Below are 19,009 nucleotides of genomic sequence, written 5' to 3'. Positions count from 1 at the left end.
TATGGACCTAGAAACTGAGATCAGGAAGGTCCCTCAAATTATTCCAAGACTGGGAAAATCAGGGGGAAAATACCACATTAAACTTATACAAATGCAGTCTTTGGTCTGCTAACACCTAGGAGAGTCTCCTTCTCAATGTCCAGGATGGAAGCAGAGCACATAGTGGATAGGTACAATTTCCAAATGAGATGCCCCCAAATGAATGGTATACAGGCATGGTAGTGGTTCCAAAACCAGATGGCAAAGTTTGAATCTGAGTAGACCTCACCAAGCTCAGTGAGAATGGCTGTAGAGAGTGACATATATTCTCATGTGCTGGACATTCACGTGGACAACTCAGTGAAAGAAAAGTCTTCCCAAAATTAATATCCAATCTGTTATTTAGCAGATACCATTGCTGCAGAAACTGCATTACTTAGGAACTTCATCACACCATGTGAAAGGTTTTGTTTCAGAAGGCTAACAGTTGGTATATTGTGTGCTCCAGAACACGTTCAGAGCAAAATATCACAAGTCCTGGACAGTCTGGAAGGGGTTCTCTGCCAAATGGATGATATCCTTATCTACGGATCAACTCAAACACAACATCTCTCTTTGCAGTCCTGGAAGGACTACAGAAAAAGGCCTAATGGTAAGTGACAAGTGAGAATTCTCAGAAGGCAGGTTCAAGTTTCTAAACCAGGTCATTTACGGAACAGGGGTCAGGCCAGACCCAGAGAAAGTGAAAATTATTACCCAGATGAAGAAGCCAGAGTGTTGTTGAAATATTCTGATTCATGGGTTTGGTGATATACATAGGAAATGGAAAAGTCAGACCCATTGCAAGGACTCCTGAGTCGACAAAATTCTTGGTAATGGGGGAAATAAATGGAGCCAGGCATTCAGGGCATGTCTAGACGGGCTTTCACTTTTGAAAGAAGATATGCAAATTTGGTGTGATTTTGCATATCTTCTTCTGATCACTTTTTTGAAAGAGGCTCTTTGGGAAAAGAAAGTAGTCTCAACACGGTTCTTTTGAGAAAAAAACCCTTTTTCGAAAGACCTGTTCTTCCTAAAAAAATGAGGTTTACACTGTTCTTTCCTTGAAAGAACTGCGTCTAGACTACTTTCTTTTTAGAAAGAACCTCTTTCGAAAAAGTGATCAGAAGAAGATATGCAAATCATGCTAAATTTGCATATCGTCTTTCAAAAGGGAAAGCAAGTCTAGACATGCCATCAGAGAACTAAAGCAAGAGCTGAGAACTCTACCAGTTTGGGCCCCATATAAGCCAAATAAATGCCTCATCTTCTGGGATACGGATATTCCTTTAGGAATATTGTAAAGTAATGCACATCGGGAAAAATAACCCCAACTATACGTACAGTATGATGGGGGCTAATTTGGCTACGACAAATCAGGAAAGAGATCTTGGAGTTATCGTGGACAGTTCTCTGAAAACTTCCACACAGTGTGCAGCGGCGGTCAAAAAGGCAAATAGGATGCAAGGAATTATTAAGAAAGGGATAGAAAATAAGACACAGAATATCTTACTGCTCCTGTATAAAACTATGGTATGCCCACATCTTGAATACTGTGTACAGATGTGGTCTCCTCACCTCAAAAAAGATATTTTGGCCTTAGAAAGGGTTCAGAAAAGGGCAACTAAAATGATTAGGGGTTTGGAACAGGTCCCATATAAGGAGAGGTTAAAGCGACTGGGACTTTTCAATTTAGAAAAGAGGAGACTGAGAGGGGATATGATAGTGGTATACAAAATCATGAGTGGTATGGAGAGGGCCGATAAAGAAAAGTGATTTATTAGTTCCCTAAATAGAAGAACTAGAGGACACCAAATGAAATTAATGGGTAGCAGGTTTAAAACTACTAAAAGAAAGTTCTTCTTCACACAGCGTGTAGTCAACCTGTGGAACTCCTTGCCAGAGGAGGCTGTGAAGGCTAGGACTATAATAGAGTTTAAAGAGAAGCTAGATAATTTCATGGAGGTTAGGTCCATAAAAGGCTATTAGCCAGGGGATAAAATGGTGTCCTTGGCCTCTGTTTGTCAGAGGCTGGAGAGGGATGGCAGGAGACAAATTGCTTGATCATTGTCTTTGGTCCACCCTCTCTGGGGCACCTGGTGCTGGCTGCTGTCAGCAGACAGGCTACCGAGCTAGATATACCTTTGGTCTGACCCAGTACGGCCATTCTTATGTTCTTATGAATAATCACCTTCACTGGGGTGCCCAGCCAGACAGGCCAGGACAGAAAACCAGAATGGTGCTTTTTCTATCTGTATAATACAACCAACCTATCTTTTGATGATTGATTATTTCTCAAGATTCATTGAGGTTGCCAGCTTGCTCAATACCATCTCAAGTGCATCTAAATTGGAAAGGAGAAAGCCTGCCTTTGACTGTTTTGGGATTTCCGGGCAAGTAATCTTCGACAATGGTCCTCAGTTCTCCTCAGAGATATTTAAGAGGTTTGCAAATACCAAAGGTTTATTTCATTTCACACCCAGTCACAGTTCCTTCCTCGTAATGGTGAAGCAGATTACTGAGTGCCTTCAACTCCCAACTTCAAACTCCATTTTGATCAAAACTTGCATTTGGAGAAATTATCACTTAATGCTGATTTTCAACAAGTGTTGGGACACTGGGTAAGTTCCAGAAGACTGGGAGAAAGCTAATGTGTCCATTTTTGAAAGGGCGAATGGGATGATCCATGTAATTATAGGCCTGTCAGCCTGACATCAATCCCAGGGAAGATAATGGAGCAGCTGATATGGGACTTATTTAATAAAAAGTAAAGAATGGTAATGTAATTAATGCAAATCAGTAGGGGTTTACGGAAAACAGATCCTGTCAAACAAAGTTGATACCTTTTTTTTATGAAATTACAAGTTTGGTTGATAAAAGTAATAGTGTTAATATAATATACTTAGATTTATATAAAGTGTTTGACCTTGCACTGCATGACATTTTGATTATAAATGTAGAATAATATAAAATTAAAATTCAGTGGATGTATTTACATTCAGGAGACGCATTTAAAGTAAACTGGAAATCATTACCAACTGCCTGTGTTTCCAGGGTGTTCCCACAGGTGGTGGAGTTTGGCCCTATAATATTTTTTCTTAATGACCTAGAAGAAAACATAAATCATCCCTTTGTGGGTGATATAAAAACTGAGGAAGTGGTAAATATGAAGACAACAGGTCACTCACTGAGAGCAATCAGGATTGTTTGACAATCTTGGCACAAGCAAACAATATGTGTTTTAATATGGTTGAATGAAAATGCAAACATCTAGGAACAAAGACTGTAGGGCATAGTTACAGGATAAGGGACTCTATTTGGGGAAGCAATGACTCTGAAAAACGATTTGGGGGGTCATTGTGGACAGCCAGCTGAACATGAACTCTCAATTTGACACCATGGCCAAAACAGCTAATGCGATCTCGGAATTCATGAACAGGGGAATCTTAAGTAGAAGTAGAGGGGTTACTTTACCTCTACATTTGGCACTGGTACCACTGCTTTTGGGATACTGTCTCCAATTCTGGGGCCCATAATTCAAGAAGAATACTGATAAAAAACTGGAGAGGGCTCAGAAAAGAGCCAGAAGAATGTTTAAAAGATTAGAAAACACATCTTATAGTGCTAGATTAGGGGTGGGAAATAATTTTCATATGGGGGACCATTTCATGAATTTTGGTACATGGTCACAGGCTGGCCCTGGGGGTCCCTGGGAGTGACGGGGCCTTGGGTGGAAGGGATGGGTTTGGGGATTATAGAGAGAGAGAGAGGAAGAGAGTGTGTGAGTGTGAGAGAAACTCAATGTAAGAGACAGACTTTGTGACACAGATTGAGTGTGCATGTCACAGAGATGGTAGAATATATGTGGCTGTGGCTGTGTGTGTGACAGTGACTGTGGGGGGCACACTGAGACAGGGTGGCACAGACTGGGTGCGTGTGACAGTGACATACAGAATGTGTGTGCAGGTGCTGCTGGCTAAGTTTCTGAGAGAAGCCACTCCCTGTTTCTTTAAGACAGGGAAAGCTGTCCTGCTCTGTTGTCTCCCCCCTCACCCTCCGCTCTGCAGAAATTCAATATGGGGGGGAAGAAGGAAGTCTGTGTGAGAGAGCATGAGCACTGAAATCTTAGAAACAGTGTATTGCTTCCTAAGACAGGCACTCCTCTGAGGGTACGTCTAAATTACATGGCTCCATCAACGGAGCCATGTAGATTAGGTTTCTAGACATAGGGAAATGAAGCAGCGATTTAAATAATCGCCACTTCATTTACATCAAAATGGCTGCCGCGCTGTGCCGATCCGCTGTTTGCCAGCACAGCACGGTAGTCTGGACGCTCCATGGTCGAGAAGGGAAGCCCTTGTCGACTGCCCCGTTATGCCTCGTGGAATGAGGTTTACCGGGGCAGTCAACAAGGGCTTCCCTTGTCAACCACGGAGCATCCAGACTACCACTCTGTGCTACCAAACAGCCGATCCGCACAGTGCGGCAGCCATTTTGATGTAAATGAAGCAGCGATTATTTAAATAGCCGCTTCATCTTCCTATGTCTAGAAACCTAATCTACATGACTCTGTTGACGGAGCCATGTAGTCTAGACATACTCCCAGTCACTAACCATCCATGCTTCAGTTTGGAGCAGCTCCATTGTGTGTCTCCTTCTCCCCAACCCCTGCTCTGCAGACATGGAGTACAGGTGTAGGAGGACACCCTGATGTCAGCACTCCCCTTCTCTCCTCTGCATAGCTAGAAGGAGAATCCTGGGAACAATAGACGGAGCAAGGTGAGGGGTGAGCAGTTGAACACACACTGCCAGCTGTAAAGATGCACCCTCTGCTAATCAGCTGAGTGGGCCAGATAGAAACGTTTGGTGGGATGGATCTGGCCCGCAGGCTGGATTTTCCCCATTCCTGTGCTTCACTCAGAATCTATTTTGTTTAACAAAGAGAAAGTTAAGGGGATGACTTGCTCATAGTCTGCACATTCAAATGGGGAAGAAATATTTAATAACTGGCTCTTTAAACTAACTGAGAAACATATGGCTGGATGATGAAAGAAGACAAATCCAGAATATAATTAATAAGTAATTTTTTAATGGTAAGAGTAATTAAGCATTGGGAAAATTTACCAAGGCAACTGTCATTATGCTTTTTCCATCACTTCCAATTTTAAAATCAAGACTGAATTTTTTTTTTATATAAAACATGTGCTCCAAGATTTATTTTGGGGAAGTCCTATGACCTGTGTTATATAGGAGGTCAGACTAGTTAATCACGGTTGTCCCTTCTGGCCTTGGAATCTAAGAATCACCTGTATGGAATAAATCTATTTAACTTAATGTTCAGGCATTAAAGGCTCCCATAAAAATATGGTTCTACAGCATTTTGTAGATTTGATATGGTTTTATTATACACCTTGACTGTACTTTATCTCTTCAATAACTTGCTAGATACATTTTTTCTTAGCATAGTTAGTAGGTTATAGATGCTAGATATACTGTGAACAATTGCTAAGTAAGTACAGAATGGAAAGAGACGCACATCTGGAATATGTTAAAAAACCAACAACCTCCCAAACAATTAGAAAACACTTGGAAAAAACTAGCCTCGCACTATATATAACTTTCTAGTGAGACAAAAAGAGCGAGCTCTATGTTTTAGAAACAGCAAAGGCATTGTTCATGATACAAGCCAAACCACTTAAGAAGCAGAACCTTTGCAGTACCACAAGTCTAATACAAAAAATACAAAAAACCCTCTTGCTTCCTTTTTTTTTTTTATGAGTATTGACATTCTTGTGCAGTATTAGGAGAGCTCATTTAGCTTCCAGTTCTAAGAATTTTTGAATCTATAGCCAGTAATTATTGGCATTCAGGGGTACAAAAGAGAAAAACAAAGCACACAAATTCTAGCACATTCATGTGGGATTGGGAGTTGAATTAGGATCTTCACACCCCATTGAATTATCAGCCCCCCTATTAGAGCCTTATTAAAATGGTAATGATTATATGCCTGCTATAGGCAGGCTGCCGCACCTGTCAAAAAAAGCCCCCGATTATCCCTTTCATTCAACTGTCTGGCTCTTGAATCAGTGTCTCAGGTTTACTACTCTGTGAAGTTGGTAGGATATTTTTAAGAAAAGATACAAGAACAAACACTTCTATGGGGGTGACAGAAAACCCTCTCTGATTTCCTACCCTTAATGCCCATTTGGTATTATGGTACTAAGACAGCAATAGCAGGAAACAGATACTTTTTCACTGGATTTCAGAAAGAAAACAGAGGCAAACTATAAGCTCTTTATAAAAGAGAAAATATTCCTGTTTTAAGATTAAAAAAAAATTAAACAAAAAACACCCCACCCTCACTAGCAATCAGAATTGTGTTATATACAGCAAGAAAGACTGCCCTGAAGTAGAAAATAATAATCTACTGTTTTTAAAGGAATTTTCAATTCCAACATTTGACCAAGTCCACAACTTTTATTACTGAAGTACCATATTTTCCTGGCTTCTCTTTTAAAATTAATGGAAGCATTTTTCATATTGATCTTCAATAAACAAAGCCTAATCCTATGAACCTTTACTTATGTAAAAAAGGGTCTGCAGGACTTGGAAGGATCCCACACACCTTATATTTTATATTAGAAAATTTTACTATAAAATGGTTAATACATAGCTAGCTAGCTAGATAGCTAGATAGATAGCTAGCTAGCTAGATAGATAGATAGATAGATATTAAGCTTTCTAGAATTATGTCCTGTTGCCCAATAAAACACATCAGTGTGCAATTGCTTCTGCTCATGTGAACAGACAATCCTGAAAGGACAAAATAAAAGTATTATTTCACTGTTCTAAAAATGTCTTTACGTTACTGCTATTCTATTAGTTTGCCAAATACCAGAATATAAAAAATGCTGTTATAAGGGCACATAGTGGTTTAATGCCATCAAGAGACTCTGAAACAGATGTTATGTCAGTAACCACTCTGAACACTTTGAGAGGTGGAACAACCAACAAAGCAGAATATGGTTGGTTCTGATTTGCTTCCCAAAAGCATTTTTGGTTCTGAGAGTTTCCCATGATGAAGTATCAGAAAGGCCAGTACACATTTTTTAATTTAAATTTTCAATTAAAGACATTTCTAAGAGCTGGATTTAATGGGCCTCAGCTACCAAATATATGATTTTATGAACAATTGGCCTGATTCTGCTGCCACTGGTGTTAACATCAAAACTTCCTTTGCCTTGGGAACTCAGGGTATGTCTACACTAGAAAGTTAGTTCGAACTAACGGACGTTAGTTCGAACTAACTTTCCTATGCGCTACACTAGCGCTCCGCTAGTTCGAATTTGAATCGAACTAGCGGAGCGCTTAGTTCGAACTAGGTAAACCTCATTTTACGAGGACTAACGCCTAGTTCGAACTAAGGGCTGTGTAGCCCTTTAGTTCGAACTAGTGGGAGGCTAGCCCTCCCCAGGTTTCCCTGGTGGCCACTCTGGCCAACACCAGGGAAACTCTATGCCCCCCTCCCGGCCCCGGACCCCTTAAAGGGGCACGGGCTGGCTACGGTGCCCGTGCCAGGTGCAAGCCTGCCAGCACCCAGCTAGCAGACCCTGCACCTGGCACGGCACAGAGCCACCCACCCGATGCCCCCCAGCCCACCCCCTCTTGCCGGGACCAGGCTGGCGGCTCCCGGGAGCTTGCCCTGGACCGCAAGAGGCGGGCACCTTCCTGGGCTAGTGCGGACATCGTGGACCTCGTCCACGATCTCCGCACTAGGCACAGGAAAGTGGCCGGCTAGGGCAGGAGAGCTGCCAGCCTGGCCACCCAGGACCAGGTGTGCATGAAAATCAAGGGGGTCCACTGAGACCCCCGACACTGAGCCCTGAGCTTACAATGGCCGTACTGGGTCAGACCAAAGGTCCATCTAGCCCAGTAGCCTGTCTGCCAACAGCGGCCAACCCTAGGGACCCTGGAGGGGATGGACCGAAGACAATGACCAAGCCATTTGTCTCGTGCCATCCCTCTCCAGCCTTCCACAAACTTTGGGCAGGGACACCACTCCTACCCTCTGGCTAATAGGACTCCATGGACGCAACCTCCATGACTTGATCTCACTTCCCTTTAAACTCTGTTCTAGTTGTAGCCTTCACAGCCTCCTGCAGCAAGGAGTTCCACAGGTTAACTATTTGCTTTGTCAAGAACAACAACTTTCTCTTACTAGTTTCAAGCCTGCTACCCATTCCTTTCCTTTGGTGTCCTCTAGTCCTTCTTTATGGGAACTCAGGAAGAACTTTTCTGAATGCACCCTCTCCACCCAACCCCTGCTTTTAGAGACCTCTATCCTGTCCCCCCTCCGTCTCCTCTTTTCTAAGCTGAACAGTCCCAGTCTCTGTAGCCTCTCTTCATCTGGGACCTGTTCCCAACCCCTGATCATGTTAGTTGCCCTCCCCTCTCCCAGCCTTTCTCTTCCCCTCTCCCACCTCCTTTTCCCAGTCTCCCCCAGTTTTTTTCAATAAAGACAGAGTCAATGTTGGAAGAAACGTTATCTTTATTTTGTACATCAATAAGAAGGGGGGCTAGGGAAGGGCAAGTGGAAGGAGGTGAGGGAGGAATGGGGTACGAGCCCCCGATGGGGAGGACTGGGCTGGCTCTGCAGGCTTCTGGGGGTGGAAGCTCTCCTGCAGCCCCCCAATTACTCCCTCTCCCCAGATGGCAGCCTGCGGCAAGTGCAGCCGGGCTGATGGCCGAGTGGTGTGATGTGCCCAGTGTGGGCACTCAGGGCACTCCAAGCCAGAACTTCTTTGCAAGCGGGGCACCCCTGAGAACTGTGTGTCCGGGGTGGGGGTCGGGACCCTTTAAGCGCAGCCCTCGGCTAGCCTGAGACAGTATCTCCATGCTCTAAGTCCTCCTTTTATGCCCTGCCGGCACTGCTTCCGGCCATCATTAAGCCCTGTTCAGAGTCCACTCAATGTGGACTTACTAGTTCGAACTAGCAAAACGCTAGTTCGAACTAGTTTTTAGTTCTAGATGCGTTAGTTCGAACTAGCTTAGTTCGAATTAACTAATTCGAACTAAGTTAGTTCGAACTAGCGCTGTAGTGTAGACGTACCCCCCGATACAAAAGTGATGGCTGCTATTATAAGAAGCTAGCTACTGCGTATAAAGATGTATAATGCAGGATCAGTCCCCAAAATGGCAAAAGTGTTAAGATATGAAATGTGGCTGTAAACTTAATTTTCTGTAACTGTGTATTCCAGTGGAGGGGGATGAGGCTTCTCAGTTACACAGAATTCAGTTGTAAGCATGTTTTAGTGAGAGTGGCAATATAAAATAGATGTATCTACTATATATTTTAGAGAGTTTGTGCATCTGTCTGTCTGTGTCTGCCTGTCCATCTGTGAGTCTATTTGTTTGAAAACTTTTCCTAAATGCCAGGACCACCAAATTTGGTATGCACCTTCTTCTTATCATAACTGAAAGCAAGGTCAGGTCTTGGTTGTGCCAGGACAATGGGACTTGACTGGAATTTGATTGTGTCTCATAAAATGGAAAGGGAGGGGTCTATTAGGAGGGACAGTTATACTATAAAATGACCACAGAGGGGGCATCAAGGGCCAAATGTAGAGAAAGGAATAGCTATCTACTATATATTTCACAGAGTTTATCTGTTTGTGCGTCTGTTTGTCTGTATGTCTGTCTGACATTCAACCCTCCCCCGGCTTTGCCCACTGAAGCAGCCATGAGCAGGTGCTTCTCACATGGTCCCATGCTGCTGCGGTGAAAGAGGACTGGAGCTGTCCTTTCTCCTCGGTGCAGCCTGCATAGTGGATCCCTCATCCCAAAACTCACCCCAGAACACTGATTTAAATAAAGAAAAACAAAATTTGAGTTAAGGACCCAAGCAACTTTGGGTAAATCTTCTACTAATAAGTACTAAAAAGATGGAACTAAAAATATATGCTTACTGGCATCACCCAGACCAATTAGTTAAAAACAGGCTCTCCCATAAAATGGGTTGGGATTTTCAAGAGCATTCAGTGTTCCTTCAATAGGGATATGGCTAGACCAGTGCTGAGCACATTAACAGTATGTCTACACAACAGCGTTATTTCGGAATAACTAACCGATCCTTCTGATCAACCTTTACAAGCACTAATATCAAGCACCTCACTGCCTGGTTACTCAAATCAGACACTTGAGCCCTCCCTTTGAGAAATAGCAAATAGGAGGTTTTACACACAGTCCCAATCCTCAATATGTGGATTAAGCTAGCACAGCTTCTGGGCTGTTCTAACTTCTGCTGATGGAGAACAACCCTCAAGGAGCCACTCCAGTCACCAGACTCACCAAGGACACTAAGTTTTGGCTCTGCCTCTGACACATCTTTCATTTCAATCTCAGCCTCTCCTCTGCCAGCTCAGAATTCCCCATTTTTAGGGGACTTCTAATCTGCTGTCTTGAAGCAGGTATTAGTTTCTTTGGGCAGGACTATGGGGAGCCTATATACGCAGACAAGAGCAAAGGTGTAGGGGCAGGAAGCTGTGGAAAAGATAGAGAGGCCATTGGGGAAAAGAAGGTAACTAGTAGGGATGCCGAGTGACAGTAGAGAAGTAGGCAGATGGGAAATGAGTAAGAGAAGTGATTCTAGATTACTGTGCAGCCGCACCCTGGTGAGAAGTTGTGGGGACGAGCATGAGGAGTTGGGGGTATGTAGTATGCACAGTGGGAGAGGGGAGAAAATATCATGAGATGATGAGGAATAGAGGAACTGAGACATAACTGGGAGGAGGTCCTTCTTTCCTTGATCAAAGGGCTGCTGCAAAATTCTTCAAATTAAGGTGTTAAAGAACTTTTTAAAAGGATGTTGAAAATTCTAGAATGTTGAAAAACAATGGAGAAAAAGGACTGTGAACTAAACATTGCTAATTCACTCAGACTGAATTTAAAAGTAATCAAATAGGAATATTTAGAAAAATTCCCCGAATTACATATTACTTTTTATTAATTTTTCTGTCCATGTTTTTAAAAAAAAAGCACAGCCATTATTTTGTGCCCCTTTAATCCAAAGGAATGAGTTTTGCCATCTTACTTGAAAATAATATTTGTAACTAGAGAAAAAAGCTGTTTCTTTCATGATTTTTAAACCAATGATGGGTCACCTACCCATTTTTAGTGAGGCTTATGAGTTAAAACATATGAAGGGATTCAAGCTAATAGAGGTCAGTGTTCATGTGCTACTAGTTTGAACAAGAGGATAGATGGATAAAAGACAAGGTAATGATTTGTGACAGGGGTCCCAAATTTAATTTAAACAATTAAATTACCCTTCTAAGAGATCCCCAAGGAAATCTATTAAAATACCATCCTCTCCCCCCCCCCCCATCCCAAAGAATACAAAAGCTGCCTAGTAACTGCCCAGCATCACTTCCTTTGTAAGATGTTGGATGATCCCAAGACAAAAACCATATGCTGTTAGTTTAATGGTACAGTGATCAGCAAGGGTGGGCTATTCTTTAGGTTTACTTGCCCTAAAAAAATAAGATAATTAATGCCATGCAACAAAATGTCCTGGCAGAAGTGTAGGTTGGGTTTGCTCTCATTTCTGCTGGTTTTTCACTGATATAGTTCCATCTTCTGAGTTGGTGCTAGTCATATTACACTTATGTGAGTAAAAACAGAACCAGATCTTTAGATGGCAAGACAGGCAAAATGAACTTTGTATATGTGAGGCCATAAAAGCTCCACAGCCATAGATACCTTCCCCTGTTTCACGGAGTATAGTCCACACTTGGGGAGAAAATCGAACTAAGATACACAATTCCAGCTATATGAATAGCATAGCTAGATTTGATGTACCTTAGATCAAATTTCCACAGCATCCCCACTATGAGACATTGATGGGAAAAACTCTCCCATCAACATCACTTAGTCCTTGAGATGCGGTAGAATACTGCAGTCGACAGGGGCATCATCAGTGATTGATTTAGTGTGTCCTTACTAGACCTACTAAATCAAACCCTGGGAGATTGATCCCCACAGCGTTGATCTCCTGGTAATTGGAGGCAAGGGCTCAGGGTTTGAATTGAGTGGAGACAAGACCTCCGGGTTTGAATTGAACTAGCTCAAGTTTGGCCAACAAGCAGGTCCTTTTCTCAGCCAATTGTCAGTTTGCTCCTGGGCTCACACTCATAGCCTGGCTGCTATTCCCTAAGCATCTTGACTTGTTGGTGCCCCTGGCCAGTTGGGGGCACCAACATTTCACTGCAGCTACGAGTGAGCCTCTCCACCTGGGTGGACAGACTTATGCTAGCAGAATTTGTGCTAGCACACTAGAAATAGGAGTGTAGCCATTGCAGCTTGGGCTGGCATTAGGGCTTTTAAGCCTGGGGCTTGAGGGACTTCAATTCTGGTATTACCAACGTTGCAGTGTGTGACTTTGCACCTTTATCATCTTTTTAATGTAGTTTTTCGTATGTAAGATACATTAAAATTACAGGACTTGGGACTTATAGTGGTGAGAGTATTAGCCTGGGAATCAGGAGACCTGAGTTCAGTTCCCTGCTACCTATACATCTTGTTAGTCTTTAAGGTGCTACATAGTCCTGTATTTTGTTTCTGCTACCTATGTGACCTTGGGCAAATCACTTAGGGTATGTCCACACTACAGTGTTATTTTGAAATATCTTATTTCAAAATAGTGATTTCGAAATAGCTTCTTTCGAAATAATGCGTCTACACACAAAATGCATTTTGAAATAACGTTTTGCTATTTCATAATAGCGCGTCCACACTGAGTGGACTCTGAATCACATTTAAGGCTGACCAGAACTGGCAGAGCACCAGGTCAGGACTTACTGTGTGAGGCTGCTGCCTGAGGCTATCTGAGATCTGTGCTTAAGGGGACCCCCCGGACAGCCAGTTCTCAGGTTTCCCTGCTTGCTTGTCTACCTCGATGAGGGACAGCAAAGCATTTTGTCTCTGCGTGCTCTGCTTGCCCTCATTTGGGACACCATAGCACTCTGCAACATGGAGTCAGAGCTGCTCCTGGGCACTATGGTGCTTCTCTTGGATGTGTTGCTGTGAGCCTGGCTGCACTTTCTGCAGGCTGCCATCCAGGAGATCCATCGGGGTGCTGTTAGTATCCAGGAGGCCCTGCAGGAGAGCTTCCCCTGTGAAGAGCACTAAGAGCCTCCCTGGACTGCCCACTGGGGGCTTGTGCCTCATTCCTCCCTCACGTCCTTCCACTTACCCCTCCCTTCCTGATGTCAAATAAAATACATGTATTTTCATAAACACAAACTCCCTTTATTTAACAAAACTGGGGAGGGGGGAAGGGAATAAAATGCTGGTGAGACTGGGGAAAGTGGCTAGAGAGAAGAGGAGAGGGAGTGGGAGAGGGGAGGGGAAAACCTGGGAGGAGGGAGCTGGAAGGGGGAAGCAAGGAAAAGAAGGGGGAGGGGAAGCTCAGGGCTCAGGGTTGGGGGGGTCTCTCGGGACCAACTTGATTTTCATGCAAACCTGCTCCTGGGTTCGAATGTGGCCTTTGGTGGCCAGGCTGGCAGCTATTCTGCCATAGACGGCCGCATTCCTCTGTCTAATGCGGAGATCATGGACATTGGAGGCATCCCCTCCAAACCTGAATAAGGTCCATGATCTCCACCCTAGACCAGGAAGGTGCCTGCCCTGGCAGGCTCCTGGGAGCTGGCAGACTGCTCCTGGGGAGCGGTGGAGGGCTGGCTGCCAGTGGCTTGCTGGATCATGTTTTGGGGCCACTGGGTCGGGGCAGTGACTGCTGGCTCTGGGCTGGCAGGCTTGGAGCTGGCATAGGCACTGTGGCCAGAGTCAACCTCTTTAAGGGCTCCGGGGAGGGAGAGAAGTGTTCTTGGTTGAGGCTGGAGTGGCCACCAGGGCACCCTGGGAAGGCTGGAGGCCCCCTATTTCAAAATAAGTGTCTACACAGCACTTATTTTGAAATAGCTATTTCGAATTTGGCATTATTCCTAGTAGAATGAGGTTTACCAAATTCGAAATAAGCGCTCCACTATTTTGAATATATTTCGTAATAGTGGTTTGGCTGTTATTTCGAAATAACTTTGCTGAGTAGACATACCCTTAGTCTCTTTCTATGCCTCAGTTCCAAATCTATGAAATGGGGAGATTAGGATTGCCCTACCTCCTTGGGCTGTTGTGACAAAAAATACATTAGGTGTTTGGCTGGTGAGGGCATATATAATTCTAAGAGCTGGATAAGAATCACTTAGCTGTTTAACACATCATCTTGCAAGATTCTTCCTTAGAGAATATGTTCTAATTCTATTTTTCTACTCTTGTTTTAAAAGTGAAGTTTTCCATCATTTACCAAATTTGGCCAAATGCTCTATATCTAGATGTGATCTTTAAAGCTAGGGAACAAAAGTAAACATTTAAAATAAAAAGCAAGGAACACAAACATTCTGCTGAGTTATCCTACCCACTGAGTTGCATCTAATTTGCCTTCAGTTAGACCCCAATACACAAATCATACATGTATAATTTAGGGCTCAATCCCGCAAAACAATACATATCTGGTCCCAATTCAGCAAGCACATGCCTAACTTTAACCAAATGAACAATCACTTGGAATTCAAGGAGACTGCTTGCAGATATCAGGTTATACGCATGTAAGTCTTTGAATAATTGGGCTTTAGAGCGGAGCTCAAATCCAGTTCAATAGCAAACTCAAGGGGGGTACCTAACGAAGAAAGTGGGGTTTCCTTTCTCTGTAAGACCAGGTGTTTTTAAAGGACAGTGGAAAAGCTCACTCACCCTCGCATTGTACATTTTCAGTTCCAAGGCTTTAAAATCCATACGGCCAATCAATGATCTCATAAAATTGCTGCAAAATATCACCAACAGAAATAAAAAAGAGGCAGTTTTACATAACATGATCATACTTTTTCTTGATGGTTTCTAAACTACTTAGTGCTCTATAAAAAAGAGAAATAAATGACAGCTGGCACATTCCATTTCATTCTTTATCATTCTCTAATTCATTTATTCACATAGCGCTACAGGTGATCCTGAAATAAAACTTTTGGATTGGAACAACCATCCTGGTTGAAACTGGGCCCAACTCCAGTTAGCATTAAAAGTCTCAGAGAGTTAGCCATGTAAGTACGTAACTTTCAAAACAACGAGAGTTCCTGTGGGAACTTAGAGACTATCAAAAATATATAGTATCATGAGCTTTCATGGACAAAACCCAATGCTCATCTGAAGAAGTGGGTTTTGCCCATGAAAGCTCATGATACTATATATATTTTGTCAGTCTCTAAGTTGCCACAGGACTACTTGTTAGCATTAAAGTTCAGCATGTTCCACTCTTATTCTGCTCTTGGAACCTCAGGATATGGATTCACTACTTCCCTTGAAGTAAATGAGAGCTTGATAAGTATATGAAGACAAAATATGACCCATAAGACCAAATGTTATTCTGATTTACTTAAGTCAGGGCTGGATCTTGCCCTTACACTAAGGCTCAGATCCTCAAAGGTATTTTGAATAACTTCTATTGATATCAATGATAGTTAGAACCCAAAATACATTTGGGGATTTGGACCCAAGTTCCTAATTCAACAAAGCACCTTGTTGGGTCATATCCTCAAGTCCTCAGGCACACAAAATTTCCATAAGTCAAAGAGGATTTCTGACTGAGCCATCTGGGATTCAATCCAATCACTTCACACCAAGGTGCAGAAGCATGGTCTTGCAGTAAAGACACTGAACTGAGACACAAGAGAACTGCTGTCAATTCATGGCTCTGCCACTAGGGTAACCACCCATCAGTTATTTTCAGATGTATTGAAATGTATTAAAACCGATACATATTTTAAACATTAAATGAACCTTATGATAATTGCATTGTATATTTGAGAACAGTAGAAATATACATTTGAGAGAAAAACACATGATATGCTGAGGGAAATGATGGTTCCCTAAAATGTCCCTAAAATACAGTACTGTCCCTTATTTTGCATAACGTTTTCCTACATTTCCACATAACAAAGGTGATTACCGTATCTTCCACAAACTGTTCGACCTTGGATATGTCACTTAATCCCTGTGCCTCAATTTCCCATGCTGAAAATGTGGATACTAACACTCCCTTCTCCCACCACTTGCCTGTTTGAGCACCTTTGGGCAGGGGCTGTGCTGAATACTTCTTTGTACAGTGTATATATCTCAGAGGGTCCCCTAAGTCCTACCATAATGCAAATAAAAAATGTTATATTTTTGAATATGCCTTTTACCAGATACATTTCCAATAAACACAAAAGAAATATTAACTATTACCATAAGGGGGAGTAAGAGAAAGGATCTGAGAAGCCTGTGAAAGGAGCCTGTACTCCTGGGCTACGTCTACACTGTGCAGCTATTTCACAAATAGCTATTCCATGTCTTTAAAGCAGCCTGTTATTTCAAAATAGATTTGGAAATAATGGGCGTGCTATTCCAGCGTCCCTGTAACTCTCATTCCATGAGGGTTACGGGATGTTTCAGAATAGCACTTTATTTCAAAATTTGGCACTATGTTTTGAAATAAACTATTAAACCTCAAAATAAGCTACGCAATTTGCATAGCGCAAATTGCATAGCGCAAGTTGCGTAGCTTATTTCGAGGGAAGGGTGCAGGGTAGACGCACCCTTGGAGTCCTGCTTTGCGGGCGCTATCTGTGCATCCTCATGCAGCAGGCATCATAAGAGACTTGTCAGCCAAAAACACAATGAAACCTTCCTCTACATACACCTACCCCTGTGTAATTTTTTTCTGAGGGATGGGGTAGTCCTCATTATATCTCTCATTCCAGTTGTTCTGTCCTGTTTCTATAGGATCTTATTTTCTTTTTAGCCAGAGCTACTTCAAGGTTCCCTCTTCCACCCCATCCATGGGATTTGAAACAAAAGTGTAAACTGCAGAAGCTATTTGCATTTCACGGCTATTCACACACTGTGCCAACACGATGGTCCAAAAGTTTGGCGGGTAACCTTGCCCAGAGAATTCGTGAGCTGATGATGAATGGCTGTGAAGCCTTTGTGATTGCTCAGGCTCCATTGTTGATGAAACAATGGAGGAGGATACAAGTCTGACTCAGGAGAGCAACGGCTAAAACTGTTGGGCAGAATGGCAGGCTCCTGCCGACAGGACCACTTGTTGACACTGAAAGGATTCAACAACAAATGAGCAGAAACAGAAACGATTCTGTTCGGCAAGGCTATTAGTTGCAACGTGTGGCACTGGAGCGGTCACTCCTGATGTGTTTCCTCACTAATGAGCTCTGAATGCCCTATTAAACTGGGAGGCTATAGGCCCAGAGCCACTAGGACAATAGTATGCATGAATGACTCCCCCCGATTCTATTGGCTGGTCAAACGAAGGAAGCAACTGGCAACACTCAGATTTAAATAGGGCTGACAGTACGGTTAAATGATCATTAATCAGAGTTGGTGAACAGATAGTGACTCAAAGCAATTCTTACTGACAAGATAACAGTCTAACATTAGTCAGCTTTGAGCAAGTTCAAGCTTGCACCATGTCTCGTTCTTTGTGTTATATAGACTGGCATCAAACTGCTGTTAGTCCTTTTAATATATTCACAAACAAAAACACATTGTAAAAATGTGTACCAAGGGTCAGAATGTGAATCCAGTTTAAAAATAAATAAATACACTCACTTTTTAAAAAAATCTACAATGAAAAACCCCAACAAAACCAGCTAACCGATTAAAGTCTGCAAACAGACAGATGAGGAATCCAGCCAGTTCATCTTCACCACCCACTACCACTTTCCCATCCAACCTCAGCTTTACCCATTTGTTTGTTTTGGCTTTGGACATTTTGATAGATAGTGAGAACATGCAGAATTACAGTAGAAAGGATTCAAAAGCTAGAGTTTGGAAGGGAGTTAAATCATCATGCTATAAGGCATAAGCCAACCTGTATCTGATGGGAGGTGGAATGAATTTTTTCTTGGGGGTAATTTTACATAACTCCTGACTTTTTGCATTTCTCTCTGAAGAATCAGGTTCTCATTATTACTGGAAACAGGGCACCGGATAAGAAGGACCACAGATTTGTTAGGGCAGGTCTTATGTCATGAAAAAGGCCATTGGATATCTATACTATTATTTTTATATATTGCTTAAGAAAGTTTTCTAAAGAAATATAGTACTAGGGCACATGAAGTTATGTCAGAGCACTGCAAGTTCTTTCACTGTGTGTTGTGTTGGTAAAGCAGACTATACTTTTGATTGGCATTGGAAAGATTGATGTGTTTGGTATTTTGAAATATTTTGATTATATGGCTTTGGAGTTTGCGGTGAGTTTATGCAGATCTTGCAAATTTCTAATTTAACTATATTAGATATATTCTGTAGCCACTAATGTACGTAGGTTTTCCACAGGAGATAATGATATAGTACAAGTTAGTGATACTGCATACTGGAAATGGATTTCTTGAGAATATACAATCGGCTAGTTGTTCTGAAATATATACATATTATTGCAAATTTACAGGGCAAAGTTAAAGTTGGATGAGTGATGTTAATTGGGTGTCATGAAAGTGACCGATGAAGAGCTGTATGATGAGGAACTGCCTGCATCTATTATTTAGACTGTAAACTCTCCAAAGTAAGGATCATTTTCTTGCTCTGGGCTTGTACCATACTGAATACAATGGGATTTTGGTTCATGACTCAGGCTCCTAGTGGCTATCACAAAATAAATAATAAATTGGTTCTTTGTTTCTTCTTTTTTGGGGGGGAGGGGCAGTGTGGAGAATGTTTGAAGGAGTAGATTTTTGGAGGGATAAAGAAATTGTAATTTTTGGTGGGCATTCACTTGCTCTGTAGAAACACATTTAGCTTTAACTTCTTTTCAAAGAATACATTTATTATGAATATCCCTGTTTAATTGGTTTGGTTTGGTTTGGTTTGGTTTGGTTTGGTTTGGTTT

The 19,009-nt window shown here is 42.4% G+C and overlaps 1 protein-coding gene across 1 annotated transcript in view; it reads right to left on the bottom strand.

Moving 5' to 3' along the window:
- Nucleotides 1-19,009, bottom strand: part of LOC102445632 (uncharacterized) — a 122,052-nt gene that overhangs the window by 15,028 nt on the left and 88,015 nt on the right. Inside the window, exon 11 of the mRNA XM_089782141.1 lies at nt 14,824-14,893. Coding sequence (XP_089638267.1) covers nt 14,824-14,893 — 70 coding nt within the window. The remainder of the gene's footprint in view (nt 1-14,823; nt 14,894-19,009) is intronic.

This window comes from Pelodiscus sinensis, chromosome 1 (assembly GCF_052426305.1).
Source record: "Pelodiscus sinensis isolate ZL-2025 chromosome 1, ASM5242630v1, whole genome shotgun sequence".
Lineage (NCBI taxonomy): Eukaryota > Metazoa > Chordata > Testudines > Trionychidae > Pelodiscus > Pelodiscus sinensis.
Note: the sequence above shows the minus strand (reverse complement) of the source record. Positions and strands in the feature narration are given on the sequence as shown.